Genomic DNA, 18,799 nt, shown 5'->3' with positions numbered 1-18,799 from the left:
TGGTATTGTATGACAGTATATAATATATATGTATTTGTAAATGGTAATATAGCAGTGTCTACATCAGTGGTTCTCAACTCCGGTCCAAGTGATCAGCTTGTTATCAAGCAGCTGCAGCAGTTAATACCCAGTTGATCATTTGAATCAGGTGTGTTGGAGCAGGGAGGCATCTAAAACATGCTGGGCAGGGGGTCCCCTAGACCAGAGTTGAGAACCACTGGTCTACATTATCAAAGGCAGCTTGTTAATGTAGACACTGATAATGTAGACATTGCGGCTATTGTTGACATTATGGTATACGATTCTTCAATGGACTAAATAAGCCCTTTCCTTCCCAATATTTCATTATAAATGCTGGTCTGCAGACTGGATAAACTTCACCTCTGAACCCCCATCTGATCAATCCAGAACCTGAGCGTACCTGTGGCACGTGACAGTGTTTGATCCCCTTAAGCATGCGTGCTTATACACACACACACACGCACACTCGCACACACACGCGCACACACACACACACTTTCTCCTCACCTCTTGCTCTGTGAGTCCACAGCTCCACTGAGGGGGCGGTTCATTTCAGAGGCCACGCCCCCCTGTTCTCCTTCTTCAGCATTCATGTCGGAGGCCACACCCACCTCCCCAGGCTCCTCTGATTTGGTTTGGTCAATGCCAGCAGTCCAAGACAGAGAAAAGAAACCCCACAATCCGTGAATTTTTGGATGTAACATTTACATTATTTTCAAGTACTAAATACTCAGGTTCGACATTAATGCTAGCTTTGTGTGCTTTTTCATGTCATCCATGTGATGTTGAGTCACGTTGCCAATGGCAAACATTTTAAACGTTAAAACGGTTTAATGTTTTATTTCATTTCATTTCAAATTCATCGGGTGGTAAAATATCTTAGAGCGTAAATCTGTGTAGATTCTAGGGGCGTAACGAAACAATCAGCTCACGGTTCGGTTCGATACATGATACTGGGTTCATGGTTTGAAATTGTCAACGTATTTTGAGCAAAATTTGAATGAAAACAAGTTGTGATTGTTCAAGATTCCTTCTAGATTATCGAGGTAAACATGAACAAAAGCTATTTTTTAACAAATTGTTGTTAAAAAGGTAAACTGAACATATTTTTTTTAACTCAAATTATGGAAAAGCAGATGCCCACATTCCAGTGCAAGCCATGAAGAATGGCTACCAAGACTGAACAACTTTACATGTTTAGTTTACTTTTTTATTGCGCCCCTGCTATTCAGACAATGTAATCAGAATCGAAGTGAGTGTGTTGTAATAGGATATTTGTAAGAAACGGATGCTCCGATCCATGTTAACTCCACGATGTGATTTATCTTTTCTCGATACTTCGTTATATCTGTTGCAATTTTCTTACATCCTGGCAATTAAGGTTAAGTGTGAAAAAGTCTAACAGAGACTTCATATGGAAGAACAGACCCCACTACTTAAAAAAATACTTTATGTAATAAGAGATGTAATGTTGGTTTAGAAATATTAAGTTGTAAAACTTTAAATAACACATTGAAGGTTAACTGGCTTATCAAACTCATTAACAAAAAAGATAACATGGAATACATTTCCAAAATATTTGTTTAATGTGATTGGTGGCATAGATGTTTTATTGAGATGCAATTATAAAATTGAGAAATTACTTGTTAGATTGTACAAATATCATAAACAAGCTCTGCTAGCCTGGACACTGCCTTATACAATAACTCTTCCCCTCAAAAAATTATTTGGAATAATATTAATATTCATTTAAAAAATAAATCTCTCTTCCTTAAAAATTGTTTGAAAATAACATTATCTCATTTAAAAATCCTGATGGATACTTATCGACATAGAGTGAATTTTTAGATAAATTTGTAATGCCATAATATTGCTGCTATATCGCAAAAGATATTACAGCTTAGAAAAAATCCAGCAAATCATGACATTGATGTTGAGGTTGTTGATAATACTCTTTTTATTGGGGAAACTGACATTCTAAAACACAAATGTACAAATAACAATATTAGAACAGTTCTATCGGCTGAAGTAATGTATAAAAATTTATATTGGTCTTCTGTTTTTGGGAATTTAAAGTGGAGTAAAGCTTGGAAAATAGGCCTATGTGATAAATATTGTGTAAATTATATTATAAAAGATATTGAAAATTGTACATGATATATGCCCAGTTAAAAAGTATTTAGGATAATTAATGAATATTCTTGAAATTTTGGATTAAAGAAAGAAAAAATTATACACCTCTTTTTATCAACGTTCGTATGCCAAAATATTTTGGATTGCTGCTGAGACCTTTTTAAGAAGAAAAACGACATATAATTGTTTAAAATGATTAAGATGTTTGTATTTAATTTTCAGACGACGCTATGAGTGTTTTGTTTGTTGTAATTTTTTAATTATTATGGGAAATATACACAAGACGACACAGAATGACTGTAAGCCGAATTTTAATCATTTCCTCCAGGAACTGACGGAACACAGCACAACAATGGAAGGATTAAAACACAAGAAAGCGCAGACATTTAAATATAATCTGATGTAATGGACAATTATACTCTCTGGCTTTGTTCATGGTTTGTATAAAAATTGTTGCAAATAAAGGTTTTTTTTGGGTGGGGGGCCGGGGGGGAGACCACGTCCTACAGCAAACTCTCCCACGGCTCCGCACGTCGATTTCAACATTATTAGCTAACAGTGTTCAAGCCTTGCAGCGTGAATTGCTCATTTTCAAGTAGGCTATTTGGACATTGCGAGTCGCATCCGTTTGAAATAAGCCTTTAGCCAGCGAAAGCGCATGTAACTGAAACCGAAACAGTAACCTCATGTTCTGCTGTTTTAAATACAGTTGATGCATTTATCCATTATTCCAGTTGTATCCGTCACAGTAACTGAATATACACATTCACATGGAATCTATATCAAATATAGTATATTAAGTATTCAGTGTGATACATTTCTATAACCCATTTTAGGTAAGGGTCACTTTAGGTCACTAGAAGAAGCTCTGCGTTAATAACTGCGTCACTCCTGTTGCTTCTTAAGGAAAGTCCCTCATCGACGGAATTCAGGTCACATTTAAAAAATTAAGAGGTTGTCTTTCGAATTTGCATTATTTTATGGAATTTAGTGGCGCTATTTTATTATTTAAACTTGCCTTCCGCGATAGACAAACCAACCCGTAACACTCCATTGAAACACAGGGCATTGTATAGATCTGTGTTTTACAGCTGGCAGACACTTTTGTCAAAGGCGACTTACAAGTGAGGTAGAGTACAGGGTAGGGTATTATTTATTATTATTAATTCATCTTACCTTACGGTGCTAATTAGGAGGTGCTGCTTTCTTTATAAAATGGCGACTTTTCAAGTTGCATAAATCCTTTTACTTTCGTTTTTACGTCCCTATGATGCTGTGTTCGGCTTTGACGCCTTATTAAAAAAACCACACCTTCTGCAGCGAGGTGTATTAATATGTTCTATAAAACATAATAGCCACATTTCCCAGTGCCAAAGTAAGCAACCACCTCACACTGAAATCTGGAGACCATTTTAAAGTCAGCATTACAGACTTATGTTAGTTACCTCGCAAACTTATAATGCGTTGTCTTGTTAAACACGTTAAAAGAGCTGTTATCTTTAAGGGGTGTTTATATTTACAGATGGACAAAGATACATCAAAATGTTTCTTGTTACAAAATACCCCTCAAATAAATGTATCAAGATAAAATACATGTAATTTGTATTTTCAAAATACAGGAAAATACATTTGTAACATTGGGCATTCTGAATTTGTACAAAATGGCAGAACATTCAGACTTTTATAATGTACACAAGGCTCTGGTGAGAGTTTGAACGCTACCAGAAGGAAGAACAGGCAGTTTAAGTTGTTGATCTAATAATTCACTCGTGTGCAGTGTATCTGTGTGACGGTGGTAGCAGCGGGGGGGCGCTCTGTCTTGGCGTCGGTTAAGATGCTTTTTTCCCCATTTTTGTTTTGGTATTAGTTTCGGGGTTTTTCGTCGTTCGGTTTTTGTCTTTGTGTTTGTGTGCGTGCGGGACTCATGCAGGGCGGAGCGTCGCCGGAGCAGAGAGCCGGGATGGAGGAAGATTGTCGTCTGCAGACCCGCCGCGGAGAAGCTGCTGCCCGGCTGGTCGATTGGCGGAAGCAGCAGGAGCGTCCGCCCCGCTTCACGTAAAGAAAGTGTGCCTGTACGAGACGTGTGTGTGACCAGGGGTGGCTCCGCTGGCTTCTCAGTTCCCTCTTCTCGTGTACACTTACCTGTGGGGGGAGTTATCCTTTGGGGGGAGGGGTCACGGTTCTGCCGGGGCTCACAAGTGGAGTAGGCAAAGGGGGTGACTCCAGGTGTGCTGTCAGTGAACTTTTTTTATTGTAACTTTTAACTCCAACTTGAGAAAATAGTTTGTGTTGCTATCTACCTGGTCTCGAGATGTGGTGGGCTGACTGTGGTCGGAACAGTTCAGTGTCTGGGTCGTCTAACCCGTGACCCATCCCTCCTTTTCGCGCATTGTAGGTTATAACCCCGGTGGATCCCAGGCCAGCTTATTGCTATATTTTGAATTGTACTGTCAAACTCGATTCTCTCTTCTATATCACCATGTTGTTAGTATGCTCTCAAATTCCGATCCCGGACCTTACCGGTTTAAAGGCGTCGACAGCTTTGGATGCTGTACGTTGTGCATTCCGGTACTTGCCCTTCGGACGACCAATAAGAAGCGTTTATTACATTATCAATTCTATCAAAAGCTGCAGAGAAATTATTTGTGCACCAGCTGATGCAGAATGGGTTGCCATTTCATCCAAAGCAATTTGTCATGGTAGAAAAACTATTCGGAGGCAGCATTCTGATATTTTTAGACACAATCAAATCAACTCTTCATCAGTACATTTGGGCTTTTGAAAAGCATTCCATGGTCAACCACATCACAATTTACTGCCCAATGCACTGGAACTGATTTGTTCACATTTAGCCAACAGGAGATCATTTGGATGTGAATAACGGTCATCTGAAATCTGGTAACTGTTTAAAGAGAGCAGGACAGGAATCTGGGTGCATGACTCTACATCTTTTATCTCTTGCTCTGAGTTTATTCTTTGGCATACACTTGCATGGAGACTCAGTTATGTACCGGAACATAACCTGCAGAAAGAGTAGCCTCTAGATGAGTCATGTCTCGACTTTAAAGCTGGTGCTGGCAAACTGTCTGCATGTATTTTTCTCCAAAACAGAATGAGATATTTCACTCATACATTTAAAGAGGTCACAGTCAGCATCCTGCCAGAATTAACATGCACAAGGACTTGACTCGCTGTGGTCACTGACGGTCCAAAGAACAGCTTGTTCTCTCCGGGTTGTCAGGTCTGTCAGTGGCGGCCAGTGGAAACAGCCACGCCCTGTTTGCTATGTCTTTCATTAATCTGATACAGTGCTCCTTGTAGCTCCAGATAACACTCGGCTTGTCCCAGAAGCTAAAGTAGATTTTACACTGTGTCTGTGCCTCTCTCTCTGTCTGTCTCCGTGTCTCTCTCGCTCTATCTCTCTGTCTCTCACTCTCTGCCTACCTCATTAACAGCACTAAAGGTGAGTGCAGTTGGCCCTGGAATGGCTGGAGTTTCTGTGTGGCAATAATGACACAGACTGCCCTCATCTGTTAACCTGCACTAATTCCTCCACTCCCAACCACCTGTGAGTGTGTGTGCGTGTGTGTTTGGAGTGAAGGTGTAGTTGCAAAAAATACTCCCACACACAATCTTGCTCGCCACACTACTAAGCAAACCACCTTCCACCTCACACAATGTTCCCTGCCATCTTTCCCTTTCACCCCCCATCTCTCTCGTTCCCTTTATCCTTCACTCTCTCTGTCACTCTGCCACTCTTTTTCTCCCTCATTTACTTACTCTCTCTCCTACTGGGGGAAGAAATATCAATGGATCACTCAATCCACACACACACACACAGCCCAGCAGTACAGCTATCAAATCCCAGTACCATAGAATCAGGTTTCCCAGTGTGGCCACTCAGAACCTGAGCTTAATGGTACCCAAACCCCCATCCCTAAGGGACGAAAGACCCTCACCCTGAGCTCATCAACCTCCCCTCATACAACACACAGACAGGCAGAGTGCACTTTCACTCACACACACACACAGAGTCAGTTTGAGTGTTGACTGACCGCTCAAGTCTGATCTAATCCAAACATCTACAGACGCTCACACATGCATGTACACATACACACACACACCCAGCCAGACACACGACTAGGGTTAAAAATAAATAATACACTGCTGTAAATTAAAGCATTAATGTATTTGGTCCTCTACTGGACTTCTACTGGATAAATGTAGGTACTGCAGCTCTTTGCTGGCCAGTCACTCCACCTACCATCTCTGTCAGAAGCCTTTAGGATATGCCGGAGATAGGCTGCATTAAGCCCCGAGCTAATACGATATTCCCCTTTTTAAGAAACTTGTTGTATGCTACAAATTGAAAAAATCTAGTTAAGTGTTCTTAAGTGTAAAGTAGGTGTTCTGAAATATTGTTTAGAATTACGGATTTTCGTTGTTCCTATGAAACCTGTATCTGTGCTGTATGCAAGGCTGATGCTAGCATCATATGATATGGTTAAAAATGTAATTAATGGAAGTTATTTAATTTACTTGTAGAGACTGCACAGATTGTTATTTATCTGGTCTTGTATAAAAGGCAGCCTGTGCAGCTTAATAATAATATATTAAAAAAAAAGAAAAAAAAACATGTTTTAATATGAGAAGCCATTGGTGTTATCAGCACTGTCAGCAATGTCAATAGTGTTTTATCAATGCGAGCAAGTTTTGAACTTTTTATATAATATCTACGTATGCATGGAGTTATTTGCGAAATGTACCAAAAATCATATGTAAGGTCAGTGCTATAAAAACACCATCATAAAAGAGATAGTAACCCGGTGGGTATCTGTTCAGAGTACAATCACGTCAGGAGTTATAGACACCCTACCTAGCTAATTAATCACATTTTGGCATCTTATCTAACCTAACCTAATCATCTAATCATGTCTTAATACCCCCACCTTGTGGCGAGTAAGTGTCAGTGCATCCTGATGTTGAATGGAACAATGGGACTCAGTCCTGCATGTAAGACCCTCCTCCTCACATTCAACACAGCGAGTCTTTACTGATGTTGGTGGTAGAAACATAAACACACACAAACTCACAATATCACTGGCCTTTCAACTCTACACAAACAGCACAGAACTGACAAAGTACAAATACCTGAATATGTAAGGGACAATTTTAACCCCACCCTCTCCTGAAAATCATACTATACAGATGTCCTGTATACACATGTTCATGTGTGTGTGTGTCCGTGCATGCTTTTGTTTGTGTGTGAGTGGGTGTGTGTGTGTGTGTTCGTGCATGCATGTGTTTGTGTGTGAGTGCGTGTGTGTGTGTGTTCGTGCATGCTTGTGTTTGTGTGTTAGTGTGTGTCTGTGTCTGTTTGTGGTTTGTCTTTCTGTTTGTGTGTGTGTCCTTTCATGTATGTGTATGTGTGCGTCTGTGTCTGTGCGTGTGTGTCTGTTCATGTGTGCTTGTTTGTGTGTGTGTCTGTTCGTATTTGTGTGTGTGTGTGTCTGACACTTCGGATTTTTCAAGAGAGACGGACAATTTGACAAGACGCATGCAGTTAGCAAAATATGGCGTATGGCTCATAAAAATATATTTTAGATAGCCTAATTAATGAAGGGCCAATGAAGATTTTATATAATTTTATCATTAGACCACAACCATAGAAACACAATACACTGAGGGTGGCAGCAGCACAGAGAGTCTCAGGTAAGGTTTTAAAATTGTACACTATTATTGATCTCTACAAGTAAGTAAATCTGATAGATTAGATCCTATGTAATAACGGCAATCAGAATATATCATATTTAGTAACAGTTAAAGTAGAACCAAGACCCTGTGATGTATTGCTTTAATTGTTGTTCCCGTCACTGACGGGCCGTCAGATCTCTAGTGTAGTTTATTTATAAAATTAACCATATTATAACCTCTGGTTTACCTCCCTCCTACACATTCCACCCCACCCATTTTACCAACTTTCAAGCCAAAGCTACGTCCTTGTTCTTTTGCATCGCATCGTATCGCGTTGAATCGCATTGTGTTGAATCAGATCGTGTCAAATCGCACTGCATCGCAATAGGAGGTGAATCGTATAGTATCACATTAGCAGTTGCTTCATATGTATCTTTAATGTGTCGGATCGTTTGCAGTGTATCACATTGGCCTCAGCGATGGAGATTGACATCCCTAATGTATATGTATATATTTGATAAATGTTCTGATTTCTTGTATCTGTCGATGTACAATACCGTGCTAAAGTTTTAGCCATTTGTGAAAAAGTTCTGTAAATTCAGAATGCTTTCAAAAGTAATGAAAAGAATAGTTTTTAATTTATATATTAACAACATACAAAGTGCACAAAACAGAAAAATCAATAGTTAAGTCAATATTTGGTTTGACCACCCTTGGCTTTCAAAACATCACAGATTCATTTACCTATACTTTTTTTGTTTGTTTTTCCAAGCATCTTGGAGAACTTGCCACAGTTCTTCTATGGATTTTGGCTGGTTCAGTTCTTTCTGTCTCTTCATGTAATCCCAGACACACTCGATGGTGTTGAGATCAGGGCTTTGTGGGGGCCACACCATATGTTGCAGGACTCCTTGTTCCTCTTTCTGGTGAAGATAGTTTTTATGACTCTGGCTGTATGTTTGGGGTCATTGTCATGCTGCAGAATGATTTTAGGACCAATCGGACACCTCCCTGATGGTATTGCATGATGGATAAGAATCTGCTTGTATTTCTTAGCATTGAGGAGACCACTAACTGACCAAATCCCCAACTCCATTTGCAGAAATGCAGCCCCAAACATGCAAGGAACCTCCACCATGCTTTACTGTTGCCTGCAGACACTCATCCTTGTAGCGTTCTCCAGCCCTTTGACGAACAAACTGCCACCTTCTAGAGCCAAATATTTCAAATTTGGATTCATCAGAGAAGAGCACCTGCTGCCATTGTGCTGCATCCCAGGCCTTGTCTTTTTGTGCAGAGATGAGTCGCCTGGCTTTGTTTCCACATCTGAGGAATGGCTTTTTGGCAGCAAGTCTTCCCTTGAGACCACTTCTGACCAGATTTCTCTGGACTGTAGATGGGTGAACCAGGGTCCCTGTGGTTCCTGCCAGCTCTGACCTAATGGCACTGCTTGACATCTTCTGACTGCGGAGGGACATCAACTTCATGTGTCTTTCATCTGCTGAACTAAGTTTCTAAGAACTAAGAACTAAGGTTTTATTCCCACTACACAGGTGTTTCTGTTTCAGTTAATAATTGTGGTTAAACCTGCTTAAGTTGCTAATGATTACCACCTGTTTTGTTTAGTTGTTTGGTATAGTTGTTTTTATCATGCATTGGAGTGTATGCCTACAAAAAAAGGTTTGGAGGGTCTGGAAGGTTTTGTGTTACTTTGTCACTCTCTTTCTTTATTTAGTCTTAGTGGCAGATTTTCACTATTTTCAAAAGAAATGTTCGGAAATCTAAAATATGATATTTGTTATTGACACACTAATGGTGAAGGTAGAAAATAACTGTTTTAAGACAAACGTTTCGTGAAAAATTTAGTGAGAGAGAGAGAGAGAGAGAGAGAGAGAGGGACAGAGAGTGGGGTGAGTGAAGGAGAAAGAGAGAGAGGGAGATGGGGGGAGAGATGGAGAGAGAGAGGGAGAGCGTGAGAAAAAGCGGGAGAGAGAGAGAGTGTGTCCGTCTGTGTGTGTGTGCATGTGTGAGTATGTGTTTGTGTGTGTGTGTGCGCGCATGTGAGATTGTGCGTGTGCATGAGTGTGTGTGTGTCACTGGTCTTTCATCTCTAGCAAACAACTCAGAACTGATAAAATACAAATTCCTGAATATTTAAATTACATTTTTAACCCCTCCCTCTCCCACAAAACACAACATACAAATGTTCTGTATGCACACACACATCTGTATTTCAGCATATCATACTAATTATTATATATTACAAAATTTACGGTTTAAGTTTAAATTTTAAGTTAGGTATTATTTTCCTTTTATTTACATGTTGATTTAATATTTTGCAAAAACAGATTCAAACTGGAATGAAAGTAACATGATCAAGTGCTTTATAAAACATGTTATTACAAAACATTAAAATAAATCACTTGTTTACAATATTGGAATAAATCACAGTACTAACTAAATCCTATTCAGTATGGAGTGGATGAGAGCGCCCTCCAATATTTGCACACTGTCAGTATTAATGTGGAGATTTATGTAGTCATGACCACAGTGAATAACATCCCATCCACTCCTCCAGGACACAGGGATCTATCCCAGCATGCACAGGGACACTGTGCCAACCCAAAGTGTAAACCCAAGATAGAGGGGTTGAGTGAATGTGGTGTGGAAAGTGTGCAGGTGGGTCAAAGTGTCAGAGGAGACGCTGTAGAAGGACAGAGTGCCGGCCGGCCAGTCCAGATACACTCCTACTCTGCGGGAGCGGGAGGAGAGGGCGGGTATGGAAGTGCTGTTATTATTGTGCAGAGCAGAGAACCCGTCATAACTGCAGTGCAGACTCCAGGACTGGTCATTGCGTCCAAACCTACTGTCAGAACCCCCTCCTTTCCTGTTGATTCCTTTATACGCCACTGCAATCTCAGCCACCCCACTGCACTCAGCCTCCCAGTAACAGCGAGTCCCAGACAGACCCTCTCTGCACAGCACCTGTGGTACGGAGGCAAATCTCTCTGGGTGATTAGGATATGGCTGCTCTCTCCCCGCTGTGAATGTCACTTTCCTGTCCCCCTCAGATAGAGACAGGTCTCTGAGTGTGTGTGTCACCTTCCTGTCCCCCTCAGATAGAGACAGGTATCTGTATGCTGTGTTGGGGTCCAGTGTGAGCTGGCAGGCATCTGCAGACAGGAAGGAGGTTAGAAGAAGCAACATCTCCAACACAATCTACTGCATCAGAACCAGGAGATCAGCATCACACACACACACACACACACTCAAACAAACACACACACACTCTCTCTCTCTCACACACACACACACACACACACACACAGATACACACACACATACTCACATACACATACATAGAAACATACTCACACGCATACACACGGACACACACACATACACACACACAGTCACTCACATAGACATAAAGAAGTACACGCGCCCACAAACATACACACACATGCAGGGGCACACACACACACACACCCCACACACACGCGAGCACACACACACACACAGTCACTCAAACATGTACACACGCACGCACGCACACACACACGAACACACATACATGCACACGCGCAAATACTCACACACACACACACAGTCACACACACATTAAAATGCACACACACACACACACAAACAGACGAACACACACTCACACAAACACTCGCGCACACAGACACACACACACACACACACACACACACACACATATGCGCATGCACGCACGCACGCATGCACACAAACTCATATACACAGACACGCATACATACACACACACACACACACACACACGCCCGCACGCACACACACACACTCACACACACATAAGAGAGACACACATAAAAACACACACACACATATACAGGAACAAACACACACACACACTTGTACTCACATGCACTTGTCTGTGTGTGTATGTATGTTCCTCTATGTATGTGTGGTTTTGTGTGAATGTGTGTGTTCATGTGTGTGTGTTTCTTCCTGTGTTTGTGTGTGTGTGTGTCTGTGTGTATGTGTGTATGTATGCATGTGTGTGAGTGTTTGTGCGTGTGTTTGCATGTGTGCATATGTGTATATGTGTGGGCCCATTTCTGTGTATGCATCTGTAGGCATTTGTGTGTGAGTGTGTATGCGTGTGTGTGTGTCTTTGTTTGCATGCGTGTGTGAGTATGTGTGTGTATCTGTATATCTGTGTGTGTTTATGTGTGTGTGTGTGTGTGCGTGCGCATGTGTGTTCGTCTGTCTGTGTGAGCGTGAGTGCATGTGTGTGTGCGTGTGTGTGTGTGTTTCTTTGTGTGTGTGTATGTGTGTTTCTGTTTGTGTGTGTATGTGTGCATTTGTGTGTGTGTGTGTGCCTGTTTGTGTGGGTTTGTGTGTGTCTGTTAGTATTTATTTGTGTTTGTGTGTGTGTTTGTGTGGTTGTGTGTGTGTTTGTGCGCCTGTGTGTGTCTGTTTGTTAGTGCCTGTGTGTGCATTTTTGTGTCTTTGTGTGTGTATGTATGTGTGTGTGACTCTGCGTTTGTGTCTGTGTGTGTTTTTGTGTGCGTTTGTCCATTTGTGTGTTTGTGTGTTTGCATGTGTGTGTGCGTGTAAGTGTTTGCATGTGTGTGTGCGCGTGCGTGCGTGTGCACATGCATATGAGTGTGTGCCTGTGTATGTGCGTGTGAGTGTGTGCATGTGTGTGTATCTGTATGTGAGTGTGTGTGTGTGTGTATCTGTATGTGAGTGTGTGTGTGTCTGTATCTGAATGTGAGTGTGATTGCGTGTGTGCATGCATGGGCATGGATAGGTGTCTGTGTGTGTGTATCTCTATGTGAGTGTGAGTGTGTGTGTGTGTGTGTGCACTTGCATGCACAGGGACGCAGGACAGATGTTTGAAGTGGGGGGGACCAAACTGTGAGCAAAAGGTCTCAACTTTTAAGCTCATACAACTTTGTGTCAGTACTCCCGCCTCCTAGCCCTGCGCTTTTGGTTTTTTTTTCCTTTTTCCCTTGTTTCTGCCCGGCCCCTTTCTCCGCCCCGTCTCCGCCTGATTACCTGCGCACCTGCATCTCATCCCCTCGTCGGTCTGTCCCTTTATATGCCCTGCTCGCTGTTCAGTCTTTGCTAGTTCGTCTCAGTGTTTTTTGCCTGTTTCGTCCCCGCGTTTTCTTTGCTTGCTTGTTTTGTGATTTTCGACCTGCCTGTTTCTGACTCCGTTTTTGCCTGCCGATTTGCTTTGTTTGCCTGATCGTGCCTTCCCGTTTTCCGACCCTGCCTGTTCTGACTTTCCCGTTTTGGATTTGCCCTCGGACTGCCTCTCTGGTTTTGACCCTGCCTGCATACTCGTTTTTGATTCTGCCGTGCGTTTCTCTGCCCTCGCGTTTTTTGGGTCTGCGACTGTGTCCTAACCTGTGCTGCCTGACACTTTGCTTGCTGAGGCATTTGGTGTAATTTGGGCTAATGGTTTAACACTCTGAAAGGCATGACGGGAAACTGACTTTTTTGCCCCCCCATCCAAGATGTTTGAAATAAAATGTTTTAGAAACTAAAATCAGTTTATGAGTTAGGTATCCTTCATTAAATCATCAGGGCATTGTGATAGTGAAAAAATGTTGAGGTTAATAGCAGTGCATACACTCTACAATGTCTAGCTAGCAAACGGGGTGAACGGGAGACAGCAGGAAATGCGTGTGTTTGGTGTTAGTGGGCTACACTACAGCAATCACTTGCCGCGAGTAGCCTAGTTAGTGATGGTGATCAGTAACCTAAATGATGAGGTCAAACATTTAGACATCCAACTGTAACTAGGGATGTGATGGTGCTCATCGGAAGTTTTTTTTTTCTCAAAAGTGGGGGGGGGGGGGGGCGGGTCAGGGTCCTTATGAAACTGGGGGGTGGCGTATCCCCCCCCGTGTGTGTGTGTGTGTGCGGAAGGAGGGTGGGAAGACCTAAAAAGCACCCAAATAATACAGAAAGACCTAAACAGCATCCAGAAGTGGGCAGATACCTGGCAGACGATATTCAATTTAACTAAATGTAAAGTCTTGCATGTGAGAAATAAGAACCTTAGACAAGACTACTTCATGGGGGAAAAAAACTAGAATGTGCTCAATTTGAAAAAGACTTGGGAGTAATAGTTGACCCAAGCTTAACAGGATCTAGGCAGTGTGCTGTAGCAGTAAAAAAGGCCAACAGGATGCTGGGATATATAGCCAAAAGTATTGATTATAAATCTAAGGAGGTTTTATTGAAATTATACAATGCTTTAGTCAGACCTCACTTGGAATATTGTGTGCAGTTCTGGGCACCGCTCTATAAAAAAGATATCGAAGCTCTAGAAAAGGTTCAAAGAAGGGCAACTAAATTAGTTCCTGGCATGAAATATAAAAGCTACGAGGAAAGACTCAAGTTAATTAACCTATTTAGACTAAGCGAGAGGAGGCTTAGGGGTGATTTAATTGAGGTATTTAAATTTATAAAAGGAATCAATAAGGTTAACTACAATACATTTTTTTAGGGTAGATCAGTCTGTAGAACAAGGGGACATGAATGAAAACTAGTTAAGAGTAAGTTCCACACTGATATAAGGAAATATTATTTTACACAAAGAGTTATGAATACATGGAATAGGTTTCCAGGTCAAGTAGTTGGCTGTGTTCAAGTCCAGCCTTGATGCAGCTTTGGATACTCTTTAATTGTCACGGCGAGCTTAGTTGGGCCGAATGGCCTGTTCTCGTCATAATGTGTTGTTATGTACGCGTATATGTCTGTTCATGTGTTTGTGTGTGTGTGTGTGTGTATCTGTTTGTTTGTGTATATGTGAGCTTGAGTGTGGTGTTTCTGTTCGTATGTATGTGTGAGTGTGTGTGTGTGTGTGTGTGTGTGTGTGTGTGTATCTTACATTTTCTCGGTCCTGCTTTGAGCCTAATCTCTCCTCCATGGTCCACACTGTAGGAACAGAAGAACAGAGACTGAGAGACACAGACTTTCTGCCTATGAAGTGCAGTGTGGAAACTCAGAGCTCTGTAACAATGGGAGAGCTCCACACACTGCCAGCACTCTACTGATCAGATGAGAACACTGGCCACCATCTTACACACCTCAATAGGTTTTCCATTAACACACCAGATGTCTACACACACAAAAGAGCAGAACTCTGCTTACAGCAGTGTCTCCAGTTTAAAGCTGGGGTCCTCCACTCCAGCAGAGAGCGCTCTCTCTCCTGAGTCTCCTGGGTGGTTGTAGCTCAGATCCAGCTCTCTCAGATGTGAGGGGTTTGAACGCAGAGCCGAAGCCAGAGAAGCACAGCCTCTCTCTGTGACTAGACAGCCTGACAGCCTGCAGAGAGAAGGAGAGAAGAGCTCTTCACTGTCACAACTCTGGAGGAAAAGCAGGAGAAATTACCAGAGTATCTGACACTCAATACATGGAGACTGCAGCAGAGAACAATAATAATATTCATGCATGTGGGTGGCACCCTAGCAAAAATGTCATTTTACTGTCAAAAAAAATTAACAGCAAGCATGACTGACAAATATTAAGTTAAACTGATCAATACTGTAATTAGATAAAGCACATGACCTTTCCCTTTGCATACAATGTGCACTCTCCTCTAATTGGTCTAGTCATCACATCTGGTCACTTCTTGACCAACCAGATGAGAGTGCATTGTATGCAAAGAGAACATGCCCTGCTGCTATATTTAATTAAATCTCTTTCCACAGGACAATACCTCCATTATCATCACTGTTTTCTTACTAATTATGAATATAATAATGCAATAAAAAATGCACACAGTTTAATCTCCAGTGCACGGACCCAGGGGTTACATGAATAAAGAAGAGATGATTCCATTTACCCTTAAAGTCTTGGTTATTAGAGATAATAACTGAAATTATCTGATAAACCTCCCCACATTATATTCATGACGAAATACCACTGACCTCTGCTTGATGTGATAGTGTGAGGATAAATGTATTTAAACAATCCATGTTTTAAAACAACTGTTTTACAATCAAACTAAAATGTTGGTGCATTCACCCCTTAACCTAGTTTTAGACTTTGGCCAACATTTTTCTTCAGGCCACTGATGATTAAAAAATGTCACTATTAGGCGAAACTAGCTTTTAAGCCCACATCTGAGTTACATTTATGCCACACATTGAGTTTAACCACAGCTCAGATATACCACCTAGTATCATGGGTGAGGCAGCCAAAGTAAAACTGAGAGGGAGTCTCATCACCTATGCATCAGTAAAAACCCTCAGAGAGGCCAAGCACTGGAGGTCTAGCACTGGAAAAGCAAATGAGGAGACTGGAACAGCAACACTAAGGGAAATCATCTGCTGCCAGCTTAGCCCAGCTCAATGAAGCTGAGACGCTATTAACTCTTTATTATCAGAAAGAGTGGAGAGGAATTTAAAGCTCCTGAAACAAAGGTATTATAAGAGGAGACATTTACGGGACTCAGAGAGTAAGGACACCTGCCCCAAGCACAGGCTGAGCCCTACAGTCCGAGCTCAAAACCAGCTCCATCAGCTGCCGACAGCGACCGGGAGCAACAGCAGAACAAACTGGCCTCGTTCCAGCAGGGTGGAGGGGTGGGCAGGTTGGCCAGGACCCCCCATCCCCCAGCGGCGTGCTAATATCCGTAGGCTCCTTAATGTTACATCCCAGCCTGTAGCATGTGTGGCACTAGCACTGCATGCTGAAAAGGCACTGGGCCCTGCGTCTTCACCATTTCTTTTTAAAACATTACAAACACTTGGATTTAGTCTGAATTTTATCAAGTTCATTCCGCTTCTGTACTCTTCCCCACAATCACAGCTAGCAGTAAATGACAGCTTCTCATAACCATTCCGGTAAGAAAGGGTCCCAAGGCAGGGATTCCCTCTTTCCTGCTTCTAACTCCCTCAGTGTAAAACCTCCAGCATAAATACTAAGAGACAGTGAGGAGGGGAGAGGGCAGATAAGCTGTCAATGTCCTCTCATACATATGAGATCATTTAAATTCAACATCTAAGCCAATGACATTCCATGGAACTTTGGATTCTACTTTAGGCTTCAAGGTAAACGTTAACAACATAGAAGAATTGGCCATAAATGTGCTGATTATTCCCCAGGTGAGTTCCTAAGGGTAGTATGACACACTCACAAAGCTGATATTTAAGATTAGGGTGATCTGACATGCTAGTCCATGCTGCCCCTTATATTAATGGACACAGTAGAGTCAGTTATGATGAATCTACTCCCCAGACTCCTGCTGCTCTTCCAGACTCACTTTTGTAGCCCAAAACCATATTTGGTAGGGTAGATGGAAAAGGGTGACACAGAAGATTTTACACCCAAACAATCCCTAATGCAAAACCACTGGGAGGTCTGGTGCTACCTAATCTTAAACATTACTGGCTGCAGCCCAGCTCTGTGCAATGACAGTATGGATGCTAGACACTGCCAGTACCAGGTGGCTCAGTATGCAGTTTAAATGTGCACATATACTCTTGTCTGCAGTTCCATTCTGTGAAGGAAAGATCACAGGGGAGTCATTGGGTGAGTGGCCATGGGCTGGTTACAGAGTTTGGAAAGGGGTACAACAAACATCTGTCCTCCAGAGTCTGAATCTTAACATCAACTGCGTATATCAACACCTTTGTACCACTAATGCTGGATGCAGGGTTCAAGAACTTGACACTTCAGAATCTATACTTCTCACAACAACTATTGGAGGTCAATAATTTTCAGTCTTTGAAATGACTGACAACTGATTTGTGTCTACCCAGAAGAGGTAACATACACATTGGAATAAGTCCAACCTTGTTCTAGAGTATTTTATTAGCATTTTTATAGCATTTTTGCTGGACTGCTGTTACTGTACCGGCCTGATTCTGGAATTCAGACTGGCTCCTGTAAATCTCCTCTGAACAAACATCACGTGCACACGGCCGTTTGTCTAAAATATATATATATATATATATATATATATATATTTGGGGTATAGCCCCAAATATTTTCGCCCTGAAAAAGGAGATGTTTATAGCAAAGCAACAGACAGACTGTGTGAAGATAAGTAGCATAATAACCTTAGAATGTGTGTGTGATAATATTTATTTATTATAAAGGTAGCATTAACCTCCCCAACCTACTGATGCCGATCTCCCTTCAAAAAAAAAAAAAAAAAGACAAGCCTCAGGCAAACTTGACTTAGCCCCTGATCTTTTCAAACTTGACTTAGCCCCGGTGGGGGACAACTGGCAGAGAAAAAGTTTTTAAAGAGTATTAATATACAGTTAATATAGAGTATTTTTTATGACTATGTGTGTTTGATACCTGTATCAGTACTCCTTAAGCAGAGTACACTGTAGTTGCTAGGACAATAAACCACAAAAAATAAACAATACATTGCAAAAAAAAAACAGTAACAGATGGCCAAATAAAAAATGAAAAGAACAGTTAATGACTATGCTTGTTCTTATAGTCATTCTGTTGTGTTATGAAATGAAAACTATTCTCAATTTAAATACAACGATGGATCAAAAATGTCAATAAAAAAGCTGTTACTGAGCATATTATTGTTTAGTTTGAGAGAAATGCAGTTTTTTGGTGAATACAAGTAGATTTCATCCACACAAATTAAACTGCCGCTGTTATATGTGGTTGAATTGGCCATGCAGATATTACCTGTATCACAAACAGTAGACAATGCTGAGTTGATAAAAGGCTTTTCAAAGTGATGCACAGTAACAGCTAGTCCTCTACCCAAGCTTACTCCCACACAAGACTCCAAAAGACATGCACTGAAATTGCGACCGGCACCTGAAACTGTGATTAGCTATGTGTTTCTGGTTTCATATTTGCTCTCTGACCCTGCATTCATGCACTGTGGGTAGGCTGGAAATCAGTCCCTTAGGGGTGACTTTATCATGAGGAGATCTGATCTGCTTTACTGACCCTGATTTCA

The 18,799-nt window shown here is 41.6% G+C and overlaps 2 protein-coding genes across 2 annotated transcripts in view; both read right to left on the bottom strand.

The window, feature by feature from the left end:
• The window catches only part of LOC118781656 (NACHT, LRR and PYD domains-containing protein 3-like), a 40,087-nt gene extending 36,549 nt beyond the window's left edge, over positions 1-3,538 (bottom strand). The window contains exons 1-2 of the mRNA XM_036534667.1: positions 3,331-3,538; positions 529-646 (exon numbers count right to left, since the gene is read on the bottom strand). Coding sequence (XP_036390560.1) covers positions 529-614 — 86 coding nt within the window. The 5' untranslated portion in view covers positions 615-646; positions 3,331-3,538. The remainder of the gene's footprint in view (positions 1-528; positions 647-3,330) is intronic.
• Positions 3,539-10,365: 6,827 nt separating this feature from the next.
• Positions 10,366-18,799, bottom strand: part of LOC118781154 (NACHT, LRR and PYD domains-containing protein 3-like) — a 30,296-nt gene continuing 21,862 nt past the window's right edge. The window contains exons 8-10 of the mRNA XM_036534065.1: positions 15,007-15,180; positions 14,744-14,790; positions 10,366-11,021 (exon numbers count right to left, since the gene is read on the bottom strand). Of these exons, the coding sequence (XP_036389958.1) occupies positions 10,438-11,021; positions 14,744-14,790; positions 15,007-15,180 (805 nt within the window). The 3' untranslated portion in view covers positions 10,366-10,437. The remainder of the gene's footprint in view (positions 11,022-14,743; positions 14,791-15,006; positions 15,181-18,799) is intronic.

The sequence above is a fragment of the Megalops cyprinoides genome, chromosome 1 (genome assembly GCF_013368585.1).
Source record: "Megalops cyprinoides isolate fMegCyp1 chromosome 1, fMegCyp1.pri, whole genome shotgun sequence".
In the NCBI taxonomy this organism is placed as follows: Eukaryota; Metazoa; Chordata; class Actinopteri; order Elopiformes; family Megalopidae; genus Megalops; species Megalops cyprinoides.
This window is presented reverse-complemented; position numbering and strand designations above follow the sequence as displayed.